Source organism: Sebastes umbrosus, chromosome 21, assembly GCF_015220745.1.
Source record: "Sebastes umbrosus isolate fSebUmb1 chromosome 21, fSebUmb1.pri, whole genome shotgun sequence".
Lineage (NCBI taxonomy): Eukaryota > Metazoa > Chordata > Actinopteri > Perciformes > Sebastidae > Sebastes > Sebastes umbrosus.
The window spans coordinates 16152608-16179944 of NC_051289.1; the positions used below are offsets into that span (position 1 = coordinate 16152608).

The 27337-nt window shown below is 40.2% G+C and overlaps 1 protein-coding gene across 1 annotated transcript; it reads right to left on the reverse strand.

Annotated features, from left to right (window-relative positions):
• Positions 1 to 197: 197 nt before the first annotated feature.
• Positions 198 to 20837, reverse strand: LOC119480761 (TLC domain-containing protein 4-B-like). The gene is made up of 7 exons (XM_037757315.1): positions 20366 to 20837; positions 14833 to 15002; positions 12369 to 12458; positions 10571 to 10629; positions 9893 to 9987; positions 3946 to 4019; positions 198 to 3595 (listed from the first exon to the last, which is right to left on the reverse strand). The coding sequence occupies exons 2-7, from the start codon at positions 14985 to 14987 to the stop codon at positions 3277 to 3279; spliced, it is 792 nt and encodes a 263-aa protein (XP_037613243.1). The 5' UTR covers positions 14988 to 15002; positions 20366 to 20837; the 3' UTR covers positions 198 to 3276.
• Between the last annotated feature and the right edge of the window lie 6500 nt (positions 20838 to 27337).

Here is a 27337-nt window from a genome sequence, read left to right on the forward strand (position 1 = left end):
AGCAACGGAAGTCAGATGGCGGCTGGCGGCACCACAGTTTTGCACTCTGCGGCTCACGTTACCGCACTTTCACAAGTGTGTCGGAGAACTACGGTGGCCTTCAGGTAACGTAAAAAATCAGTATTTGAGACATTAGAAGCTCATTAATTGTGCTTCAAGCTGCCATTCATGCAAGAACCAGAGTGATACACATCACATCAGTTAATTTGGTATTTATTGTAAAGAACAAATGAAAATGTAAATGACAAATATTTTTCTCTTCTCCAATACATTCATAGAATGTCACTTAACACTCCACCTAGTTCCCATATCTCCCCCATACAACATTCAGAACAGAAACACCAACACCAGTTTGACTAGCCGAGAGCAGCACCTCGCTCTCTATCACCACAGCATCTGCTTTGTTTTACGTCTACTTCTCTTGGATTAATAAATTAAAGACAATGGTACGCATAGAACGCAAGATGCTCAGGTTTATTTGCACTGCCCAGATTGTTATAGACGGGTGCTGATTAGTATTCAAGTATTCCCTTACTGATTATTTCTGTGCTGGATATTATATACTAAATATCTTCTTTATGATGTCCTCATCACATCATTATCATCATCTGTGGATTACATTATGTAACAGTGGCACAGTACAAGAATAACGTTTGAGGAAACATTATGTACATGTACTAAGAAAAAGAACAAAATTTGCCTCGCAAATGTATATGCTATTTTGTTTACGGTGCAATCCCCATGCAATACCACATGCAGTTATAGAGGGTGCATGAAGAAGACGACCATATCGACCATGCATGACGTTGCATACAGAGCCACCCCCGATTCTAACAGAAAGGGGGCCTGCTGTCCTGAAACATTTGCATGATTTCCATTTAATTCCAGTGAGATATTAACACATCCTGACTCTAAGATGTGAGATAGTGAAGTCCATCCTGTTCCAAACACACAATGGTGGAAGTGAAAGAAGTCTTTCACACCGTTTCACCATGCCAAACTACACTGAGATTCATCCTACTGTGACTGTGATCAAATCATGGTTGCAAGTTGGCACTGTTGTATGAAAAATGCTCATGGATATGAAAAAAAAAAAAGAAGTCTTTTGGAGTAGCAATGGCTTAAGCACTGGCACAAATATGGAAATCTTTGAAATTTTAAAACCATAACAAAACAAAAGCACTAAAACAACCAGCCTTAACAAGCCTCTTGTTTTTTTTACATTTGAAACTAGTAGAAAAGGCCAAACAATCACATTAGACAGGCATCAGACATGGATGTAACAAAATATTCAGTGTGCAATCATAAGTTGTTTTAAAAAGGCAACAAAATCTGAACACAGCAAGGCGTACTTTCAGAACTGGCAATCCCTGTTTCACAAAATATTTGACAGAAGCTCATGATGTACAGTTCATATAAAGATGCATTTACAATGAAAATTCAAGTACAATGTGACGTAAATCATCGATGAATCGCGACTTTCGATTTGAACGTTTGTCTTAAAACCTTTTGTACCGACGTGCTCAGTGTTGTACGATGATTGACTGCTTTGTCAGTAGAATGAAGCTTAAGAAAACAATTTAAACTTTTCCATATATTCCCATCCACTGAAGAAATTAAAACACAATCCTTGTTTCAATCTGATGAATATAAATACGGAAGTGCACGTTATGTTTAACAGCGGATTGGAAATCATACATGTAAAGATGAGGCAGAAGCTATTTGTATCACAATGCTTTTTAAACAATACGGAAACCCTTACCATCTGAAACACTGATTGCTGTCGTTGATTTTTTTTTAACATAAAACTAAAATCTGCAGAAACAAATTCAGTCAAATGACCGCACTGAAATCATGTACTGAATTGAATTCAGTACATGATTTCATGTCCTTCACGGTAAACACACATAGAAGCATGCAGCTTGTCAGCAAATGTTGCCATGGGGTACATTTGAACAGTTTGTGCCTAAAAAAGATATCATAAATATAGGAAGTGTGAATATTATATAAACCTAAGGTCAACAACTGATGCTGGAAAAACTAGAAGAGTGTCAGATCTCCCGCTAACCCTCTTAGCATACACGTACATTTCAGAGCACAGTCGCTCTTTGTCTTGTTTAATACGACACTGATTCCAAATCAGCACTCCGGGTCAGTTTCATCCTCTTTACATGCACTGCACAATGTGAAATAAATATAATGACGGCTCCACAAAACAGTGTCAACTTTGTTTATGCAATGTGATATTTTTCTTTTTCCATTCTGTGAAATATCAAGTTGTATAAACATGTAATCGTGTGGATTTAAATATCTGATGAAAACCTCAATATTATTAATGCAAAATGTACGTTCTTGCATTGCTTCATGTCAGTGTACAAACACATCATAGACATTCAGTTTCCCTTTTAGCATTTCTAAGGTACTCTACTGTACATCCTCTCAATAAAAACATTATCTTTAATTGCCCGTTGCCTCGACCCCAGCAAGACAAAAGACAACATACAGTGTACCGATGCCCGTTCGACCCTTGCATTATAGAAATCAACCATTCAGATGCAACCAAGACTCAACAATATGCAATAAACGTCTTAAAATGGCTAGTTTTTTTTAAATGAACCTCTTAACTGTATGAGAGTGGGTGAGTGATGAACTGATTTATCCATACTTCTCTGTGATTGCACCTGTTGTAATCCCCTCGTGTCAGTCAAACCCCTGCAAATTTAGCTCAAGATTTACTGAGGAAAAAAAGAGATGCTTGACCCTTCTCCTCAACCGGCAATGATTTTATGGACCTGACCATCGTTGAGGAATCCCTGCATGTTTTCCAGGCTTCCTCAAATGTTTGCTTCACCATGATTCACATATCATAATAATCCTAATTTATTCTGGGATTCAGGCAGCAGTAATAATAATAATAAAAAAAACAAAAACATTTTAAAGTCTTTTGTAGAGTAAAGAACGGTAAACTTTTTGACAATTTGTGGCAGTCCAGTGTCCCAGGACGGACTCTTGTGTAGTGGTAGATTGTTCAAGAGAAATATAATTGGCCATGCACACCGAGTATTGCTAAGAGGTCATTTCATGGCTTAGGGATGGCCAGTTCAACGGTCCATCAGTACATTTTAGCTACTCCATTTTCCCTCATTACATTCGGTCCTGTGATATCACTCGTCCCAGGTGTGACAGCTACAGTAAGTGTCCGAGCTGCTGCTCCCTCATGACCTCATTTTGTCACAGTTGTGTGGCGTTTTCTCACCACTGACACCCTGCTTCCCTTTAATCCGTCTTGCCGTTCTCCTGGGCGGCGCCGGCTTTGCTCTGGCGTGCCGAGCGCAGCACCTTATAGCAGCCGCGGGCGATCTTGTGCATCCACATGACGTTCATGATGTCCAAGCAGATGCTGGAGCAGATCCAGGCTACGCGGCCGCCCCAGGGCACCAGGTAGAAGGCCGCGGTGCCGTAGACAGTGTACATACGAATGTAGTAGACCGGCATGACGGCGATGCGGACCATGAAAAAGACTACTGCCATGGCGACGCCATTAGCCATGTTGGGCCGGGAGGACTTGGGATAACCTAGTACCTCAAAGAACCAGCTGAAACACAACACATAGTTGAGAAAACGGTGTCTAGCAGGATAAAGATGCAAATTTGAAAATGTTTAAAACAATCACGAGTAACTTGACACTTTACAAAAACAGTTACGGGACTGTCTAAAAGTATGTTCGCTATGACTTCAGCTTTATCCAGATAAATGGTTTAAAACAATTTGGAATAATCTGAACATAGGTAACATGCAACAAGCAGTGGATTACATTCATGTAATTAAAATTCCTCACAATCAACACAACTTCTGACATATAATCTCGATAAAATGTCGTAAATTGAGCTCCAACCCTAACTGTTAAGACCCAAAAGCCCAGGTCATTAGTAAGCAGGTACGTACCGCTGGTTCACACATGGTGTAGAAAACTCAGCGAGCAGACGGAAGTTAGCAAAATAAGGCAACATTCCTTCGCCCTGGAAGAACAAGGTAAGAACAGGAAGACAACGAGACATGAAAGGGACAAAAACAAGACAGCGAGTCATTTGGATCAGCAGGCATGAAGCTGATGCACCGCCAGCTCCTAACAGTAACTAGCTAACTAAGGTATGTCATCATAACCATATAATATTTCATATATCAAGACATACTTTTACTGTGTGAGGAGCTCATGTCTAAAATTAGATGAAGTCCTCACCAAATATAGACCTATTTGGCAGATCTAACAAAAGAGCCTTCTCCTTCAGGGCACACAATTAGTCTTTAGCCAAAATTAGACCGGTCTTTAATTTGTCTTCCTAATGATTCATCCCCCTCATCTACTGCGAGCCAGAAACTCATCCTCCTTACTATTAAAGGAGCATAAAGAATTGGTGATGTGCAAAATAAGAGATTAACTGTATTAGATTGTAATCTAGTCGGTTGTTCACAGTAAGGGCTTGTTGACACATTTATCTTTAAAAGGTCTTATTGATAACATTTTTATGTTGACGAATATTTAAAAAAATAATAAATAGTAATACATCCACATAGCCTTTAAAAAGGTGCAGAATAAAAGTATGGCTTTTCCTGAGAAAAAATATTTTGATTCTGAATTAATCATTTTAAAAGTTTTGGCAGGTCCAAAATGAATGTTTTATTTATATCTGTAGAAAATATCTGACGTTTGGTTCCCACTTCTAACAAGGCTTTTGAGCCAACAGTATAACAACGTTGGTATCACGTGGTATCGCTGGACCGTCAGCTTGTGTGGAAAAAAAACAGATAAATGTCTGACGGTATGTGTCTGGCAACCACTTGTTGTGAAGTAAATGCAATGGAACCGGGGAGGGAGTATGCGACATTGAGTGGCTGAATGTTATCAATGTTATCAATAGCACCTTTAAATCAAAACGGTTCATTCCATAGGGAGCATGAATGTGCTGACCATATTGTATGGCAATCAATCTGTTTGATTATCAGATATCTTGTTAGTAATGTTGAGATTGTAGGAAGATTTTGAGATTTTGCAGCTGCAAACTCAGCTTTCTCGGTCAACATAGCACACTCTGAGGAATCTATTACTTCAATCGAATACATTTACCATCAACACTGATTGAACATCCACATTAAAAAGGTGGCAAATTTTCCCTTTAACGTCAAATTTAATGGAAATATGGCCAGTAACTGCTTAGGCGAAAGCACTAGGGAGAGAGATTTAACAACCAAAACTGGGCTCACTTCTAGTGAGACAATATGATTATACCTCATATAAGGTGTCACAATATTAAAGTGAATTAGCAACAACATGTTGATCATATACCCCTTAAAAATCTAAATGCAAGAGGCAACATGCAAAAATTGCCTCATAAAGTGAAGCATTTTTGCATTTATTGAGGTAATCACTAATGCATCCTTACACCAAACGATGCTAACTACTTCTAACCCACATTTTATGTCTTTTCATACTGTAAAGACCACACAGCACGTCAAATTCATCCGGATAACATCTCAACATTTAAAAAGGTACACAGCACAGGCTTTGATACATATGATATGTACAACCATACATACATTCAGTACATTCAGCCAGCCACTATTTAAAAAGGAGCAACCAGAAGCCATGCAGAGTAAAAAGCGATATGTTTTAAACTGCCAAACATCTCCTTGTTCAGAAGATCAGGGCCTGAAATCCATGATGTTGTATGAGATCATCTTCAGCAGGTTTGTACCTGAGCTCAGAGCTGAATTATGAGTGCTTGACAGAAGCCACTATAAAGTGCGTGATCCTACTATAAGATAAGCTTAAATGCCTTTATTATTCCAATTGCACAATTGTCAGTTGCTGCTGAATAGAATGAAGATGATCTTACAACCAAGATGCTTTCAGGACGCCCGATCTTGACCCGGCCTACCTTGCTACATCAAATTTTGAACATCAAACACTCAGACTAAATTGGTGTAGCCAAATAAATTTGAAAGAAGTGTTCTGACTACATTACAGAGACTGAGTGCTGTGATTTGCATCTTAAATAAGTTCAAATTCAGAACATAAGTTGAACTCAAAATTAAGATAAAAATCACAGCATTCAATTTCCCTAAAAAGACCCACAAAGATCTTTAAACTCAGGGTTATTTGGCTAGCGGCCCGGCTTCTACGGCGTGTAAAAGAAGACTTACCGTCAGCGCTGAAACAAAAGCTGGTCATTAACACATACTTACTATGTGACACAAACAGGGCACATCTGCATTTTGCATCAGTTTTTGTACCGTATGATGTGAACTTTCCACTTAGCATGAGCATGCTAGTACCTCTAGGAACTGGTAAGTCCATACTGTGACTGGGCATCATATCTGCTCAGTGCAACACAACAGCAATAGTAGCAGACAAGACAGGAAATAGGGAAGTCCCCCCCCCATCTAGATCAAGACCTGCTCTGGGTTTCTAAAAATGACACACAACCCCTTTGGTAGTTTTTGCATGAACGGGGATGACACAATCCGACCTGATGTTTTTGCATGTAGGGTTTGAAGAGGGGCTATTTATGTTAAAAGTCAGCGGAGGACACAGAGACAGACAGACAGATATATTAGAAAAGAAAATTAAAAATAAAGATGCCACCACGATGGGAAGCAAATAAGAAAGCAACACTTAGAACACTGAGAAGAAAGCATGCATCTAATATTTACACATTTTTGATTAAGCTGAAAACACACAAAATACATTATTATGCTATTAAAAGAATCAAACAATTACTTGAACACTGTTTCGACCAAGCCATTAGTGACTGATTAATCAATAATCAAAACAACAAGCTCATAGCATCAAGCTGATTTGAATTTAAATACAGGCTTCCAAACTAAGTCGATTCAATTAGGCCTTAATTTGGCTGTGTGCCTCAGGGTTTAATATTCGTAGTTGTGTATTTAACATGAAAACTTCCACATAAACACACCCCAACACATTAACTAATAAGACATCATATGACACATTTAACCGGGTACACAACTAAATCAAATGAAAATAAATGACATCAAGGGTTAACCACTTTTTATTGTGGTTTTACCGCAAATGTAATACGGCTACGGTAATGTGTTTTCTACCACGCGGAGCATTCATTCTGTTATCCCGCATGAATTTTCAGATCTAGTCTGAGGAAACAGTCATGAGTGTCCAGTAACAGTATGGCCTACTTCGTCTCACTTATCTAAGCGTTTTAGATACAGGGGGCCTTGCTCTGTTTCTCCAAACGAAAGGCTGGATTTACAGTAAATCAGATTTGTATTCCAACGATGTGACACATCTGTTTAGACACAGAGATGTGGAATATTCCTCATTATCAATGCAATGAAGACAGACAAAGGATGCTAATATGATACGTGTCACATTAAAGAATCTGTAAATCCAGCCAGTGACTGGAATGTAGATAAAATGTAAATCTGGACTGCAGCTTTTACACTAAACATGTGGTCGAAACCAAATGTCCATTGTGCATTAACTGCTTTTTACCAAGATTTCATAATCACTTGCCAATGGCAACGTAAAAAAGGTTAAATCCAAGAATAAACTATAGGGACTCAGGCAGAGCAATGCACACTGAATGTCCTTTTGCATTTCCCTCTATATAGAAAATACAGAGCGTGTATTGTAAGGGAATTCCCTGTAAGTTTGCTTAACTAGAATAAACCTCAGAGTGCATCTGACAGAATACATTCAACTATGTGGCGATGCACTATGATCTTGGGGCTCAAATGGAGGACATTATTTGTTTTCCCTCATCGGGGGAATCTCAGGAGAAGTGTAAGGAAGAGAGAGAAGAGGCAGAACTAGGCTCTGGCACAAAAACAGACAGGCGGAAAGGTAATATAGATAGGCAAGGAGGTAATTAAGAGAGTTAAATACTGTTTTTTTTGGCATGCACAGCAACAAGAAAAGGAGCCCTGTCTGTGTAGAATGCTTCAGAACTGCAAGCATGCACACAGTGGTTACAGTTTAGCATTCAGCTGTGCTAAGCTCAGAGAAGTTCAGCTTATACGTCAGATTCACACAGCATTAAAGAGGGGGGGGGGGTTCAGTAAAACAAACAGAAAGCACAGAAATTGTAAGGGCAAGGTGAGGAGGAGGGGAGGGGGGGGTCATCAGCCAGTACCATCATTGAGCATTCCATGCAAAAAATACCATAGTCATTCATTTCCATAATAATCATCAACAGGTCCTGGCGACCTAGAGGGTTTCAGATTGAACCAAGAGTGAACAGCACTGCCCATAAACGCTGAGTGCACTAACCTGTCTCCATATCTAGATAACAGCCAAGTGTATACTAGCAGTGGAGCGATAAGCAGTACTTCAGATGAGTTGTGAAATTATTATCAGTCTAATGTCAATACCCACAGCTGATTTCTTAAAAAATGATACAGAACGACACTAATAAAGCTTTCACACCAGGGCTGCCCCCTCTTAGTCGACTAATCGGTCGCTTTGGACAAAGATTTCTTAAGTCGATTTGTCGTTTTTTATGCTTTTTTCATGCTGAATGACTTATTTCCAAGAATCTTATGAACACATCTCTGGTAAACACAAGGTTTAAAGTAGGGCTGTCAAAGGTAACGCGATAATAACGTGTTAACACAAATTTGTTTTAACAGCACTAATTTCTTTAACATATTAACGCCACTTGCAGTTTTTAGGTTGTAGCATGTTCAGTTTTAAAGCTAGTAAAGATACTGGCATCATATGAAATTAGAAAACCTGAGGAATAAAAAACTGGCATGGCCATTTTCAAAGGGGACCCTTGACCTCTGACCTCAAGATATGTGAATGAAAATGGATTTTATCTGTACCCACGAGTACCTGTGAGGGTTTCTGGACAATATTTGTCATTGTCTTGTGTTGTTAATTGATTTCCGATAATAAATATATACATATATTTGCATAAAGCAAGCCACTCCCATGTTGATAAGACTATTAAATACTTGACAAATCTTCCTTTTAGGTACATTTTGAACGGATGGAAAAATGTGTGATTAATTTGCGATTAATGGCGATTAACTGTGGACAATCATTCGATTAACTGCGATTAAATATTCTAATCAACTGACAGCCCTAATTTAAAGTGGTGCTTTTGTGTGATTCTTTGTGGAGAAACTCAATTTTACAGATGTGTTGATTAAATAAACTAACTGATTAGTCGTCAAAATCGTTCGAGTGTTAATCGACCAAGAATTTCTTTGGCCCAACTTCAATCCAAATAGCTGATTTGGTGTGTTACGAGAGGCAACCATCATGTTCTTTTGATGAGAAGGCTTTTACAGAGCAGCTCTAACCATTGCTAAACCTGAGTGGAATGTCAAACAAACTTGCAACCTACAATTATCAATCTTCTTCCTGCAATCCTGACATCATTTAAACTCTTTTTAAATGGGTCATTTCCAGGTTGTCAATAAAATGCAACCACTTAATACTTGCACATCTCATTGACTCCTGCTGGAACACACTATGTCTCATGTACAAAGATACAGCAATTGATACTGTAACTCACCAACTAGTGCTATTACTTTCTGTATAGCACTTTTTTTTCACTTCCACTGAAAGCGAAGAAGCCAAAGAGGTGGACTTTAAAAATCCATAAGGTTTCCTTCTCTGATGTGTTTGTACAGTCTGGGGTCCCCTGTCGCACTTGCTGACCCTGCCTTGTGCGTATTTAACTAACCTTTAAGAGCTGCATGGCAGCATATGGACCGTCAAGGACACTCACTGAACGGTGGCTAAATTAGGTAAAAGACCGAGCTTGACAGGACACAGCTGTTCACCCTTGGTTGTCTCCTTCCCATCTTGCCTGCATGTTCTGCTATTGGACAATAGGGCACTCACCAGTACATAGTAGTAAGCATACAACGCTGCCAGATGGTGAACTACAAAAAACTTGTCGCCTATCGCCTTCCAATAGTAAAATATTAGCAGCAGATCTGGAAAACAGAAGTACAGGGGAAAACAGAAATGACAAGTCATTGATGTAATCAACATATTAGAAATACACAAAAAAAGGTGATTTTAGTAATAAAAAAATATTATTTTTTAGTAAATTGAAAATGTGTTCTTTCTGCTATTCATTCCCTATACTTAAATTATATATATATATATAAATAGAAATAAATCTAATGATAAAATAAACTTAATTCAAAACAAAATAAATATAGAAAATTGTGTGCCTTAAATTACAAAAATGTAGTGAATTTACTTAATATAATTAAACTGAAGTGATGGGATTGTATTACCACTTTAATTAACTTGTACTTAAATTTTGTGAATACATTCAAATTTGAATTAATTTTTAATAAACAAAAACATATCGATTCAAATAAAAACTTTTTTTTTAAGAAAGCATTGTTTTTTACAGTGTATGTATAAAGACAGTTACTGTAACCTTTAAAAAAGGGCCCAAACTCAAGTGAGTCATTAAGTTTATCACATGTTACTACCAATTACATGCATGTTCTTTTGGTCTCATTTTCACAAACATTACATGGGTAAACTGTGTGTTTCTCTTACCAGATATGAGGTAGCCTGTTGTGATGGCAACATTAGTCTTCACCAGTGTGGGATCTCCCCTATTGAGAAAATACATTTCGTTTTACTGGGTTTGTGTGATTAAATGTTAAACGTCCCTCTGTGTATGTGTTGAAAATGTCTGACTTTGGTGATTCTTAGCAGTAGTATCAAACTAGATTTACTGCCTTGCGGTTTTATGCCTCCGCCAACCAGTCAAGTTGCAGTTTACATCCATGTCTGTCCAAAATGTCATCACTTTATGATTTTATCTTATTGTGAAATTGCCATGATTAGCATATGAATTATTGCGTTATGGCCAAAAACGTGTTCTGTAAGTGACCTTGACCTTTGACCACCAAAATCAAATCGGTTCATCCTTGAGTCCAAGTGGACGTTTGTGCCAAATCTGAAGAAATCTGATCAAGGCGTTCCCGAGATATCATGAGAATGGGACGGATGTGAGGTCATTGACCTTGACATTTGACCTTAGAACACCAAAATCTAATCAACTTGAGTCCAGGTGTAACTCCTTGAGCTGGCTGAAAACACTGTCTCCTGTTAACTTTATAATAATTCCAGAAAACTTGATTTAAAACGAGAACCATGTAAAAAGATCTTAAACATGCACTTGATGGCTACATGCATAATATCATGCTAAGAGACTGAAGTTAAAGCTACATGTCAATCCTGAGTTGATGATCCATGTAGTAGAAGACATGGAAATAAAAAGCAGAACTGTTCTTGTAGCACAGGATACAGGGTTATAGCACAGTACACTGAATACAAATGTAATTAAAACATGACAATTACATTTTGGCTAGAAAGACACAACTAACCATAATATTTCTATTAGTACATTTATGATCAAATTGACACGCGTTATATTACACAGCCGAGTGACAGTTATGCAAAGTTAAAGTCAGACCAACCCCCTTTTTATAGCCTCAAATAACTAATTAAAACCAAACTTGTCAGAAAAATTAACACTTGAACTTACATCGTACAGCGAATGCAAATGTAAATATAAAATGCAAAAATGCAAAAATTTAAAAATGTAAAAATGTTAAAATGTAAATCAGCTTTTATTATCACACAAAGCACAGCACACAGAGAAATGTACTCACTGCATTCAACCCATCCTAGTGTTAGGAGTAGTGGGCAGCTACTAATTTATATAGCGCCCGGGGAGCAGTTTGGGAGCCGGTGCCTTGCTCAAGGGCACCCCGGCAGTGCCCAGGAGGTGAACTGGCGCCCTCCGGTTCCCAAGCCAAGTCCCTATGGACTGAGCTACTGCTGCCCCAGAGAAGAACTAGCTAAAATGACAGAAACCATCTTCGGGAAAAATTATTTGAAGTGTACTTGGCTTTTTAGTTTGGTCTATGTCCCATAGGCAGGATTTATGACCTATACTGCAGCCAGCCACCAGGGGGCAATCAAGATGTTTTGGCTTCACTTTAGGGGAGCTGTCATGTCGTCGATCTTTATATACAGTCTATAGTTTAAACCATTCCTTACACTTTTGCTCACACTTGTGTTTATGGTTTTGGAAAGGGTAAAAAAAGAGACACCAACCTCCAAACTCTTTGTACACCTAGAATCCCTCTTACTAGAACCCCTTGCACCCCCGCTTCAACATGTGGACAAGTCCAAAGCTTGAAAGACCTGCCAAGCCTACGGTTTCTCAGCTACGACTGGAAAAATCTGGCCATTTGTGAAAAAAGCTGACACACTGTAGAAATTTACCAAGAAAATATGGAAAGTAAAGTTAAAAACATGCGATTCACAGCCAAATGCTCACCAGACTGGGTCTTCATTGACGGGATCATCAAAGAACAAGATGTAGAGACAGAAGATTCCCACCAACAGTGCGTGAAACGTTGACACCGTCCTGAAATGAAAACCAAAAACAGCGGTAATGATCTACACCCGTCCGACAAGAGCAGTACTGAGTGACACATGTCAGAGATTTTCTGTTCAATAAAGCTCGCCAAAGGAATAGTGAGCATTTATCTTTATTCATGAAAAGTACCTTGGAGCCGCTCTGTGGTTTGGAGTGCTGAATTTTTAGTACTCGCAGTGAATCAACTGATTGCCTGTCACGGCTGCACACAGATTCAGACCAATTAGACTAAGAGATTAAACACTGCTGAAGGGTCAGGCAGAGCGGCGCACAGTCCCAGTCAGTCATCGAGGCAGTGAGACAGTTCTATGCAATCAGTCAGTAAGACACATGACAGACACACTGACTGTAAGACTGTTTCAGTAGAATCCGTAAAGTCATGGGCCTCAACGGGGATCCCCATAGCCTTGATCCATCTCCACTAATCATTCATTTTCATTTGCTCATAAACCATGTGACCATTTCAATTTCACAAGTGCTCTCATGAGTAATAAACAGAGTATGAGAGAAAATGAAAATGAGTGATTCATGCAAGTTGGAGTAGGCCCCTGCTGGAACCCTTCAAACACTCCTGCCCGCCTTCAATCTACAATATGGCTTTGCACTGTTTTCATAGTGCTTAAAGAGGACCTCTTATGCTTATTTTCAGGTGCATACTTGTATTTTGGGTTTCTACTAGAACATGTTTACTACTGCTGTGTATTGGCAAGAATCTGTCAATACGATATGTATCATGATACAGGGGTTAGGATTCGATATATTGAGATTTATAAAATCTAATTCTAGGAAAACGGTAATAGTATAAAGAACGCACCACCATATGCATAAAATCTGAGTAAAAATAAGTTTACTTTTTTATGCAATCAGAACAGTGAGATCTGCATTTATCACAGTCCCTATAACATCCAACATCATAGCACTACTTTGAGAGGGCGCATACACTGAGAGCGAGCATCTCTTTGCAAATGAAATAAAGTACTGACTGAGCTGATCTTTGCATGTAAACTATTAATTCAAAATCAATAGTGTTTTTGAGAATCAATACAGTATCGCAAAACATAATATCGAGTTCAAAAAACACTTTATTACCTCCGCCAAGGCCGAAGGCCTAGGAAGGAAGTTATGTTTTCACCGGCGTTGGTTTGTTTGTTGGTTTGTTGGTTTGTCCGTTTGGAGGATTACTCCAAAAGTCCGTAATGGATTTGATGGACATTTTTGGGGGGGGGTTGGGTGTGGCACAATGAACAACCATTCGATTTTGGTGGCGATCCGGATCATGATCTGGCTTCGGGAATTTTTTTTAATAACTCCGCTCAGCCTGTGCATTAACACCACAGGCTTTAAGACATGCACAGTGTAACTGATGACGCGTTCATGACCCGTCACCCTGCCTTTTTTCTTTTGCCTGCAGGGAGAGGGACAGAGAGAGAGCGGGGGGTGGAGGGAGGGGGGGGACACCTGTAGAATCGGCATTTTTTTCTCATTAAACTCAGTGAAATTACAGTTAAGTTCGACCAAAGCACGCTTGGTGATTGTTGGAAAGAGTAACGACGATGGTTTAGGTGAGTTTTACTTTGTTTCTGTCCAGTTTGAATGAACTATGCAAATGTGTTACTTGGTGACATCACCACGTTACGGAAGAAAATGCGGGACTTCAATCAAGCCGTTTCAGGCAGTTCAGGAGCAGTGTTTCTGTACAAAAAGCACAATAGGTCCTCTTTAAGATCACAGCAGCCTGTCTGTCTTATTCAAGACACAAACCCACTCCATCTTCTCGCTCCGATCTAGTTGTTCTAGCCAGTATCTGCAATGTTCCCATAACAAGTTAGCAGATAAAACAGCAACATGACAGATGACACTTGGTTGTTGTTTGATCAAATTGTCTGCTCATCATCATGGACACTGTGTCCCTGAAGCATTCCCACTTGTCTGTTCATTTTGACTGATGAAATAGTATATTATTGCTTCAGATAGGAATGATAGCAACAGGAGGGTTTTAAAGCTTTACAATCTGTAAAAAGTAGTTTTATTCTGTCAGTCTGAGATAGGCATTTGATAAATGTTAAAATGATGAGGTTAAATTGACAAAAAGGACGGCAGAAGTAAGGGTGGAAAAAAAGCACTCAGTTCCACTGAGTTTCCACCCTGCTGCAGGCACCTTGAAACAGCGGCATGTGGAGCAAACATTGAAAAATACATAATGCACCCTACTAATGAGCAGTGTATCTGTGTGAAATGTGTTGGTTGAGTGAAACAAACCCCCCCACTGGCCAACATCTGAACTGAGAGCAGTGTCACACTCTCTGTCGTCACGATCCTAAGTATATGTCACGGATATGTCGTGTCTTGCATGTCAGGTCACCTTGAGTTCCATTCCACCTTCTGCTTGTCACTGAGGCTGAGGAAGCCGCGGCTGATGCGTATCGACATCCAGGGGCTGACTGTGTGGAAGAGCCACTGGAAGGTGAAGAAACTGGTCACCGAGATGGTGAGAATGAGCAGGCTGAATGGGTCCATGGCCACCCAACCCCACTGTGGGAGAACGGAGAGAAAGGAGGTCAAGGTTAGAAAGAAGACATGCTCAGTTGTTTCATTACAATACTCTGAAAAACAACTACAATGCATCAGAGAAATCGCACCTGACAGTAGGAGCCCCTTTAGGCCTCGATCAGACGGAGATTGTTTTAAGAGCCTGCATGGGGCGGCTTTTTTGTAATTGTTTTCAATGAGATTGAAGCGTTTTGCGAGCTGCGTTTGCACTGCTGAGTGCCTCGCATTTATCCGCTCTGTGCGCCTCGTGTTTTTACAGGGGGGCCCTGAACGCCTCGGGTTGAAAAAATTCAACTCAGAGCAGAAAAGCATCCAAAGTTATCAGCCTTTTTTTTCCCTCATTGTAGTGACTTTTGCTGGATACCGGAGCTTTATGACTTCACATACTGTAATGATCTGTCATCGTCTTCAGGGTTCTGGAGAGGCTGGAGCCAATCCCAGGTGACATTGGGCGAAGGCGAGGTACACCGTGGACAGGTCGCCAGACTATTGCTAGACCATTCACGCTCACATTCACACAATTAAGAGTCAACACTTAACCATGTCTTTGGACTATGGGACGAAGCCAGAGAACCCGGCACAGAAAGGCCCCAAGCCGGATTCGAACCCGGAACCCTCTTGTGAGGCGACAGTGCTAACCACTGCACCACCCTGCAGCCCCTTATCAGAAAACTGCAAGAGGCAAATTATTGTGGTACTTTAGATTTCAGGTAAATTGTTTTCATTAATTTAAACTGTACTATTAACTATTAATTAAACTATTTGGGTCGCGTACAGTGCTTGGTTTGTAATAAGGCAATGTTAGCACTCATTTGGTGGTTGCCTAGCAACAAATAAAACAATAAGAAAAACACTCTGTCTGATCAGTCTTCTTTATGTCTTTAGAGCCTCTACCAAAAACTAGGGCCGCACAATTAATCGAACAATAATCAAGATCACAATTTTGGCTTCCCACAATTAAATGCACATGATCGCCTGCGATATTGACGTTTAAAATGCGTGTTCTGCTCATAAAAAAAACGCTGCAGCATATCAGATCAAGCACTTCCTAAACTGGCTTCACTTTTGGGTATATATATTATCTATACAACCATTGTGTTTATGATTAAATTAAGAGCATAAAATTGTTTATCTAGCTTTTATTGTTGCTAACTTTGCTCTCGAAGTGCACCAAATTGAAGCATTTAACCTTAAAATGTAGCTAACAAAGGGGTAGGGTGAATATTCCTGTATTTGTTTCATATTGCAATATATATAGCAGATACAAAATATTGCAATGTCAGTTTTTTCCAACATCGTGCAGCCCTAATGTGTACATTAACAGGGATGTAGCACAGCATGGAAGTGAAAACAGTGCTAAGTTTATTTAAATGTTAAAGGGCAATAAAAATATTGTGTCCCTAAAATCAATGAATAATTGTGATAAATAATCATTATCTCCATATTGATGAAAATAATCATCATTTTGGACATAAATCGTGCAGCCCTACCAAAAACTGGCTGATGAAATGCATTAAGACAAGCTGATGTATTGCTTCCTGGGTCTATTTACAGAGGAAGTGTGGCTCTTCAGACAGAAGACAAACATATCAAAACACACCATCTGTGAGCTGAAACCACATTCGCACCTCCTTTCCAAGGAAACTCAGAGCTCTACAACAAAAAATGGGCATGCTCATCTACTGTATCTACTACCAAGTACACTACCGCTTAGAATGTGCGTTTTGGACTTTCCTTTCCTTGCCTCAAAAAAAAAAAAAAAAAAAACACCCAAGTATCAGTGACCTATATATCAAAAAAGTCAGTGTCCTACTTTACAACTCAAACCAAAGTTACAGGATGTGCGAGGCAACTGCATTTGGAGTGACACAAAACCCAGAGTTTCCCTTAGTGTATTGCAGAGAAGAGCGTGTCTTCACATTAACTGTTACTGAGTGGAAATGTAATGGCTCTTTCCGAGCTACTCGTAAAGAGCTTCCTGGATGCACACACACACACCTGTCTGTAAGAGCTTGCAAACACTATATATTTTATTTATGTCTCACCGGAAGCTACATGTTGTTGTTTTAAACACAGAACAAAGTACACAAGGCAATTAAAGCGACCATGCACCAGAGACTGATGTTGGCATCCACGAGCGTGTGCGGTTTGATCAACAACACAATGATAACCTGGTTAGTCATATCAAATCAAGTACACACCCACTTCAAAGGACTTAATATGGAGCGAAACTGGGACCATCCTCCGATCTAATCACTGCGTATCAGAGATGTCCAGATACAGAACAACCAAACTTTGGTACATCATGCTCCCGAGACACGTACACAACTGTTGTGTTCACGGTTAATGGTTGACATGTACACCAACAACATTTTCACTGCGCTCCAAAAAACTTGTTTGCTCTCTTATCTTAGAATGAAAACAAAGCACATCTATACAACATGACAATAGTTTTTGGAATGTCAACTGGTGTTTTTTTAAGACATTTACAAAAACACTTTCGATATGACCACACAAGTAGAAATCACCATCGCCATAGCAACATTTAATAGATATATCTCACAGCTCTACTACAGGCCAGTATTTCCGTGCTTTTTATATTGTAGGCGGTTACGGGAAACTGGTATCACAGCTTTGTTGTAAGAGCATCCTAAGTGAACTCAGGTCAGCCATGTGTTGGAAAATCAGATACGGTACATGGTATAAAGGGAGATCAGCATGGGATGGTTCAATAAAATCAATTTCATATTGACTCATAATTTAACTCAAAATCTAACTTTACGTGTAATATAACTCTGCACAATGGTCTAAAGCCACCCCAAAAATCAATTTCGTCATATCTCTATATTTGGATCAAAAGTGACTGTTCTCTGTAACACAATAAAGATCCAAAATGAGCAGCCCTGCGTGCACGCTGGCCTGTAGCCAGTAAATGTATGTCAGCGACAGAGAGGTCCACTGCAGCCACTCTGTGAGTCGACACCGCTGAACTGTTTTATGAGTGTCGCCTGGAGCTATTTGCATATGGACTGATTTGACTGTGCCAGCTCTTGGTACGAGGCCAAGTCAGTTAACTTTAAAAGGCATTATTTGAATCGCCCGAGCAAAAGAACAGACTATCTCCCAGAACAGGCACACAAAAAAAAAACACACACATCTCACTCCCGGGAGCTCCGGCCTTGGTGATTTTTATACCTGCCTTTGTTTCCTGCGTTACACCAAAGGAATGCTCGAGGACAAACAGTGTTCCTCGCTGAGACACTTTAGCCAAGAAAAAGTCACCAGGGACCTGAAAGGCCAATTCCAAAGAGACCACTCCTTTGACCTGTCTGTAATGCATTAGTGGGGCAGTGAGTGCAAGTGCTTTAATGTAGCATGCTGCAAGGCAAAAAGACTTCTGTTATAAGAGGGGTACTACTTCAAGAGTCCATACTGGGATTTTTTAACTGTATGGCTAAACCTTCAGCCATTCATACAAAGTGCAGATTGTTTTAGGTGCACACATGTTTGCGTTCTGCAAGTTCCCATGCAGGATCCTGTTGCCAAGGGCATATGGTTACAGAGGTCGACTTAAGGATACAGAACGGAAACAGCTGAAGCGCCACGCTGCACGCAGTACTAGCGTATGTGGCCTCTCTCACTGCTTTTTAACAAACACATTTGTCGAGCCAAGTGTGGTTTTTTTTAGCAAATATTTTGAAACCACAGACATTAAACAGTGAATGTGGTTTTAATGAGCTGCTTACACACTTCCTGGCAAATCTGTTAAGCTGTGAGAGGGCTGGTTTTTGTTATGCCCTTAAAGCTGAAGTAGGTAGAATTGGAGCAAACATGATTAAAACATTTTTTTTGATAAAATAGTCATTACATCATGACAGTAGTGCATGAGACAGGTAATCTGAAAATCTATCTAATCTGTGTCCTCCGATGCTCCTAATGGAATCTGTAAGATTTGACAGACCAGAGGAAAACAACCAATCAGAGCCGAGCTGGAGCCTTGCTGTCTCTGAGCAGCTGTCAATCACTCTTGAACTCCAATCCAACGATCAAACTAGGCAGTGCTGATCAAATATGAATCAATATTCTGTTGCTGTAATGCCTATTTCTGTTCTCAAATGTTCTCAGAAACATCTTGTAGTGTACAGTTTAGCTGTAAAATGAGAAAGTTTGTGACCTGGCAGCCTCACTATTGAGATCAGTTGAAGAAATACCAAGCACCGCCCACCAGCCGGAGCAAACGTTCTCATTTCACAGCTAAACAGTACACTACAGGATGTTTCTGAAAACATTTGAGACAAGAAATAGGCATTATAGTAACAGAATATGAATTCATATTTGATCAGCACTGCCTAATTTGACACAAGGCCTATGGAAAGGAGGCTGGGTCACGCGTCATATCTTTGGCGGTACAACACATGCGCAGTAAAATCTGGTCTGCACTCGCCGAAATTGAGCCAATCGCAACGCACGACCACAGCTTCAGTTACACGACGCATGTGTTATACCCCATACCCCAAGACCCATGTCCGCCCGTGACCCAGCCTCCTTTCCATAGGCCTTGGTTTGACAGTTTGATCGGAGTCTGCGACCGATTGACAGCCGTTGAATGAACAGCCAATAGGAACGCTCTCTCTCTCTCTGAAATGACCTGTGATTGGCCAAAGTCTCCTGTCAGGGGTGATATCGATTTTTTTTTAAAGCCTGAAAACAGAGGTGCAGAAGTCTTCTCTCAGAACACTTGAATTACAATATGCTGAAAGGTTATTATGGGATTTTAAGCCTCAATGATGACAAAAAACATTCTGCCTACTGCTGCTTTAATTCAAAAAAGACAAGTGATGATAAACACAAGACTCATCACAACAAGGCATCACAACAGACACAAACTAAGCATTGTTATTCAGGTTTATTATTGTCAACAATTAGGATAGAGCATGGCATGTTTAGGCCTGCCTTTAAAATATAGGTCTGGTTTAATTTGTATGATGTCTAATTCCCACTTTAAAAAAAACAGGTTTTTCTTGGAAGACTGCTTTGCATGCTTTATTATAAACAACTGTGGAGGTTAAAATGCGCTTGCGTAAGAGGAAACTATAGCCTCCACGAAAATAACTCATAAGCTATGTGCAACATTTAATAGAGATGCTTTATTATAGGCGCACAATCAAAAGCAAAACATGTCATGGAGGCATTTTAGATATAACAACAACACACATATATACAAGGCCTGCTCACACAGCTGCTGTAACATGTAAGTCAAAATAAATAACACTGGCCTAGTCTGTGTAGCAGATATATATATATATATATATATATATATATATATGGGAATATGATGCACCTACCTTGTGACGTTCATTAAGATGATTTCTCGCCTCTCTCCTCTCAGCTGGTTATGGCTTCCAGGGTCGATAGTGAAGCTGTGTGTGGTGTTGAGTCAAAGCCACAGTCATGGAGAGGCATTTTTTTAGGATAAACAAGACGAAGCCCGGCCTCTTTGCTTCTTTGCTCCACACACACACACACACGCTGCTAACAACTGGAGCTCCGTGTCCTCCTCTACCACCAGCTTTACTGCGGTGTTTACCGCCAATCCCATCCGCACATGAAACGTGCAGCCAGGGGTGCAGATCAGGCAGCTCGACGCTCGATTACAGAAACGATGGAGGGTGTTGGTGTGTGTGTCTCTGTCTCTCTCTCTCTCTCTCTGCTATATGTAGCTCATATTACAGCTGAATTCTTAAAGATACATGCACACACTACATGCACACAGTGAGTCTGCCCAAGAACACTCACTGTGTCTATTTATAGCCTTGTTGAACTGATCCGGAGTAAATCACACAGCAGACAGCAGCCTGCTGGTGCTCAGTGTCAATGAATGAACCCCATGAAGGCTTTTAAAGTGGAGGTAGGTATAGGCAGTATGTTGTAATTCAAGTCTTCTGAGATAAAACTAGACTTATGTATGGCTCTGTTTTTCAGGATTTAAAAAATGTAACCTGTGATGGGAGACTTTGGCCAATCACAGGTCATTTCAGAGAGAGAGTGTTCCTATTGGCTGCGCTCCGGCTGGTGGGCGGTGCTTGGTATTTCCTCAGCTGATCTCAACATGGCTGACGGGTCACAAACTTTCTCATTTTACAGCTAAACAGTAAGGTGTTTCTGAAAATATTTTATGTGAGAAATAGGCATTACAGTAACAGAATATTGATTCATATTTGGAGTTTGCGATTGATTGACAGCCGCTCAGAGACGGCAAGGCTCCAGCTCGGCTCTGATTGGTTGTTTTCCTGCGGTCTGTGAAATATTGCAGATGCCATTGCGTTAGGTTTGTGACCTGGCAGCCATATGTTGAGGAAATACCAAGCACCGCACACCAGCTGGATCAAACACTCATTTTACAGCTTAATAGTACATTACAAGATGATTCTAAAAACATTTTTACAGGAGAAATAGGCATTACAGTAACAGAATATTTATTAATATTTGATCAGCGCTGCCTAGTTTGACCGTTTGGTTTAGAGCTCGTGAGTGATTGACAGCTGCTCAGAGACGGCAGGCTCCAGTTCGGCTCTGATAGGTCGTTTTCCTCCAGTCTGTCAAATCTTGCAGATGCCATTAGGAGCACCGAAGGACACCGAAGGACACATGATTCTTTTAGACTACCTGTCTCATGCACTACTGTCAGGATATAATGACCGTTTTATAAAAATAACTTTTTTTAATTTGCTCCATTTCTACCCACTGCAGCTTTAAATCGAGCCCTTTACTGTCATCATCATTTTGTCATATATTTGTCACAGTCTGCATGGCCTAATGAGTGGCCCAGGCATGCACGATTATTAGGCTACTGTATGAGAATTGGTGACAAAGTATAGGACAAAGGGGAGTATTAGAAAACATACAACAGCAGTTTCAACTCCCAGTGTCTTATTAAGCCACTGGTCCCTCCTCAGATGTCAGCCATAGTACAGAGTCCACCCGTACACATTACCAAAGGGCAGATGACAGATTAAATGACCACTGGCTGTGATTTAAAATCCCCCTCTCCTAGTCTCTGAGTGGACAACATTTCCAACCCTATTTAACATGGTGGTTCATCTATGCAACAACTCAACCAAAGGGACTTTCCTGCAATGTGCTCACATCAGTGGAGCCATACACAGCAACAGGCAGAACATACTGTCTGAGTCCAAATGAGATGAGCAAAGCATCATCAGCCCTTGACCAAAGTGGCTTCAATATAGAAAACAAAAATCTTCACATTTTTGCAGACTTGGTCATGTGATGATAAACAAATGGGAAATTGAAGTAATATTTGAGGTGAGACAGAGAGACGTAGGCAATATTAAAGCTGCTAAATTTGATATCCAGAACATTAAAGGGGAATACCAACCACATTAAGAATTCCACTTGTTATTGTTTCCATGTCCAAGGGGAAGTTCAATCAATATTTGGGAACATGAGCCTCTCTCTCTCAAAGCCAAAAAACAGAGAACTAAGTTTCAAACTTGTGATGTCATAGGGTATAAAGTCTGGAGCTGCTCAATAGACAATGAATGGGAGATTGATTTCGTGGACCGACAAAATGTTTGTTTTTTCTTTTTTTTATACCCAAAATTAGCTTTATTATACTTTAGAGTTGTCAGTTCTGAAACCGAAAATCTGCCCATATACTCTGAATATGCCATTTCCCAATTCATTGTTTATGGAGCAGTTCCAGACTTAATACCCTATGACATCACAAATTTGAGTTTTAGCACTCTAGTTTTTTGGATTTGGGGCGAGAGTTGTTCATGTTTACTAATATATTTTAGACTGTCTTAGACCATAGGAATGAATGTATACAGGCAATGACGTATACACGCATACATTGTATAAAATGTATTGAGGAAGACCCCCGGGGAACCTCAACAACCCAAGTGAAGCAACACAACTATCTTTTTGGTCTAAACAAAATCCCCGGTGTCATCCAAGAATCTCAAAGTGCACACTGCCATGTTGCATTGCTCTTTAGGGTAACTTACTATTAACATTGGTGAAAGTGTTAGATGGGAGTTGGTGCATATTTGCACATTGAGTTTACCCTATTTATACACACAAAAACACTTTACTATCACTTCATTCAAAAAATAAGATTTTTGGTTGTGTCTAAATTTCAAAATTAAAGCATACTGTAAATAACCATCACATACATTTGTCTTTTTGATTTATATGTCCACAAATTGACAGCTCAACTTTTGTGTACTTGTGATGCACTTGCTCAAGTGGATGTTGTATTTTGTAGAGCCACTGCAAAACTGTGATATGATTTGCCCTATGCATAAAAGAACAAAACCCATATGGACACTATAATGCACGGCCCAGACAAGTTGATCAATACAATGTAACATAACATACTATATACTGTAGCAAACAGCATGCATGTGACCGGACAAGACAGAGCTTTCTCTCTCTAAGGGTGTTTTCACATATAGTCCTTTTTAAACGAACTGAACTCAGTCCTCTTAAAGCGAACCAAAAAGTGGACCAACAGAAAAGGAACTCAGTTCTGTTTGTGTTCACATTGTTAGTTCATTTGAAAGAGGACTCAGTTCTGTTTCTGGTCCACTTCAGCTCTAATGGGGCCTCAGTCCTCTTTCTGTTCACATTATAGTTGATGAAATTGAAGTTTTAATTTAATTTTTGCATTTTTTTTTTTTTTTTTATGATTTTTTAATGATTTTATTTCAGCTACTTTAACAAAATGTAATACATTTAAACAGTCCCTGAAATGCTGTTAAAACACATTCACTATTCACAGCTTAATAAAAAAAAACACATTCTGCAGCTGCACCACACTCACTCAGAAATATTAACAGATAATCTACAATATTATTATGTTCCATCAGTGCGATGTTGGAAATATCTCAGGATGTATTTTAAGATATGTCTCTGCGTAAGTAGAAAATCTAGTGTTACGTATGAAGTAACTGGGTCTAATCTCACTAGCAGACTGGTAGACGCCTAGCTATCAGAAAACCGGTTGAAATTGGATAATGACTTGCAAGGAATGTATGTATTTATGAAACAAAGATAGTCTATCTTTCTCTTTGTCTGAGTCTATACACTAATACAATCAAGTAGAAGTAGAGGTAAATAACATAAGGGTGTAAGAACATAGAATTATAATTGATCATACTAATAAAGGGATAATGTATGTAGAATATCTGTTTTATATGTAATAGTAATTCAATTGTAGGACTGGGTAATAGCATGTATGGTATGTGTGTACAAGTGTCATCTTTATATCTTATCGAGCCTGGGACAGAGGGAGGAAGGGGGTAGGGAACAGGGTGTTCTTGCAGAATGGATAACGTAGAATGGAGTCAGAAGTAGCAGAAGTGAGAGGTCATCTAGGTCACAAGAAAAGTAACATAACAAAGCTATGGAAAAGTACTGGGTCTTGCCCATTAAGAACGCCCTGTCCCTCCTTCAGACCCTAAAGGTGCATAAATATCAAGTGTAAAGAACGACTATTCATTCATTCTCTGCGAACTGACCTCCGTGCTGCGTGACGTCAGAGACACATTGATGAATCCAGATCTGTTGTAATAACTCTGTGCAACTATTGATGAGTATATCTTCGGAATAAATTGTTTGACTTTAACTAACATAATATCTTGTGTATGATTTATCTTTGAGCTTGTAGCTGCTTAGAAGACAAACCAACACGCAGAAGGTGAGACATCCCTGAGGGGATTTCCCTTCAATTGGTGACCCCGACGTGATCTTCAGAAAGAGTGACGCGAGCCAGAGACTGGACGACTCAGTGAGAGAAAGAATAAGGGATCCCTGACTACAAGGCAAAAGGTAAGCAGAACCTGTTAAATCAAATCTGCATATTGGCATAGGCTCTAAATTTAATCTCTCTTGCTGAGTAAGACACATCTCTGTTTATTTAAAAACATCAAGTTGCATAGTTGAAAGGATCTGGGATCCTAAAGGATCTGGGATCCGCTAATGATCTGGGATCTTAGTTAAAAAGGATCTGGGATCCGTACTGTGGTATTTGGAATACTAATAAACTGTATTGATAGTGTACATCAGAGGAAATTTAAAACTGCCTCAGATACCGGGCCAGCACCGCTGACGGGAGACCGTTAGTAGAAGCTTGTGTTGGTGGGATCTGTGGTGGGGGCATAACGACCCAATTACTCTGATATCACTACTGTTTGAAAACTAAAAGTAGGAAAGTTGCCCTTTTAGTAACGTCTGGGACGTTAGAAAAGCGTTTGGAACGCTGCGCTTGGAGCGCTAGAGTAGTGCGCTTGGAGCGCTAGTTTAGTAACGTCTGGGACGTTAGAGTTTAGTAAAAATAGCGCTTGGAGCGCCTGTATGAGTGTACATTAATAACTAGTATTCAGAGGAAAATTAAAACTGCCTCAGATACCGGGCCAGCACCGCTGACGGGAGACCGTTAGTAGAAGCTTGTGTTGGTGGGATCTGTGGTGGGGGCATAACGACCCATTTACTCTGAATCTAGTTACTGTCATAAACTGAATAAACCTGTGTGAAATAGTACTGGACAAAATGGATGGGGAATTTGATAGAGAATGTGAGGAACTCGGTGGTTGTAATAAAACAGGTCTGACCTTTGGCCAACAGTGGGCCAAGGTGCGGACAAATGTCATCTGTACTTTCAGTCCGAGGAAGGTAGATGAGAAGGCCAAGGATTTAGATGACTGGTATAATGAAATGGTTAAAACTAAAGTGTTTCCATCCGAGGATTCCACCGCAGCTGTTACCCCGGCAATAAAGAAGTACGTATTAAAACAGCAGACTCAGTTGGCTGATGGACTAAAGAGAGTCCAAAATAGTAACATATTTACACGAGCAAAAGCAAAAAAACATGTTGAACAGCAGGCCAGTTTACTGGCTCAGGCCAATTGCGTTTACCTCGCCGCAGTAGCTACATTGAGACAACACCTAAAAGGGTTGGAACTCCCGGAAGGATGTTTTATTGTACAGTATGTTGATGACTTGTTGGTGGCAGCACCCTCGGCCGAGGTATGTCTGTCCTTGACGCATGCGTTATTGTTAAGACTACATAGTTGTGGCTATAAGGTCTCTAAAGAAAAACTCCAGTGTTGCAGAGCGCAGGTATCATTCCTGGGAAGAGTGATTACAGCCAAAGGCACTGCTATGTCACCTGCACACAGAGAGTCGATTTTGCATCACCCGAAACCACAAACAGTGAAGGAAATGTTGTCATTTTTAGGACTAACTGGCTATTCCAGACAATATATTCCTAATTACGCGGGGGACACACAGTTGTTGCGACAAATGGTCACTATGGCGGGAATGAGAAACCTTACTGCTGAGTTAGAATGGTCACAAGAAGGGGAGGAGGGGTTCATACGGCTTAAACAGGAAATGGCGGCGGCAGCAGCTTTGGCTCTTCCGGATTATACGCAGCCTTTCCATTTAGACGTATCCGAGCAACTGTCAACTGCTCACGGTGTACTATATCAGAAACAAAGAGGAGAAAGAAAGGTGCTATACTATTGTAGTATCCTTTTGGATACTCCAGAACAAAGAGCAAGTCCCTGTGTCAGATATGCAGCAGCCCTAGCTAAAATAGTAGAGAAAGTCGGACACATTGTCATGCATCATCCATTGCACATTCTCACGTCACATAGTACTGTGGCTTACGTCACCTCTTCGTGTTTTACTCTCACACCACTAAGACAGACCAAGATCTTACAGATCCTTTCCAAACCAAATGTGTCATTCGTACATGAAGGTTGCAACATGGCAGATGGTATGGGAGAAGGAATAGCGGAGAAGCATTCCTGTATGGAGAAATCAGAACCATTTGTAAAACTAAGACCAGGGCTGGAAGCCCTCCCACTGCCAGAACCACAGCTCAATCTTTACACAGACGGTTGTTGCTTTAGGCATCCTACTGAGGGACTAAAAGCAGGATATGCTGTTGTCTCACTTGTCAATCCCGGAAATCAACCAGTTACTCTATGTGCGTCCCCATTGGAGGGTAAACAATCTGCACAGGCGGCTGAGCTAACTGCTGTGGTGTGTGCGCTTCGTATTGCCGAGGGTAAAACTGTGAATATCTTTACTGATTCTGCCTATGTTTGTAATGCTATACACAGGGACATGTCTGGCTGGGTTCAGGCAGGGTTCAAAACGAGTGGGAATAAATCCATGGCTCATGAAGGCCTCATGAGGGATTTATTGGCTGCCGTCCACCTTCCGGAGAAGGTGGCTGTGATTAAGGTTAAAGGGCACTCAGAAGGGAGTGACCCGGAAAGCATTGG

Coding starts and splice junctions, on each gene's coding strand:
- LOC119480761 (XM_037757315.1), bottom strand. CDS start 14,987: ATGGACCCATTCAGCCTGCTCATTCTCACCATCTCGGTGACCAGTTTC. Junction 9,988..10,570: donor AACAGGCTACCTCATATCTG/GTAAGAGAAACA, acceptor TCTGTTTTCCAG/ATCTGCTGCTAATATTTTAC. Junction 4,020..9,892: donor ATGCTTACTACTATGTACTG/GTGAGTGCCCTA, acceptor TTGTTCTTCCAG/GGCGAAGGAATGTTGCCTTA.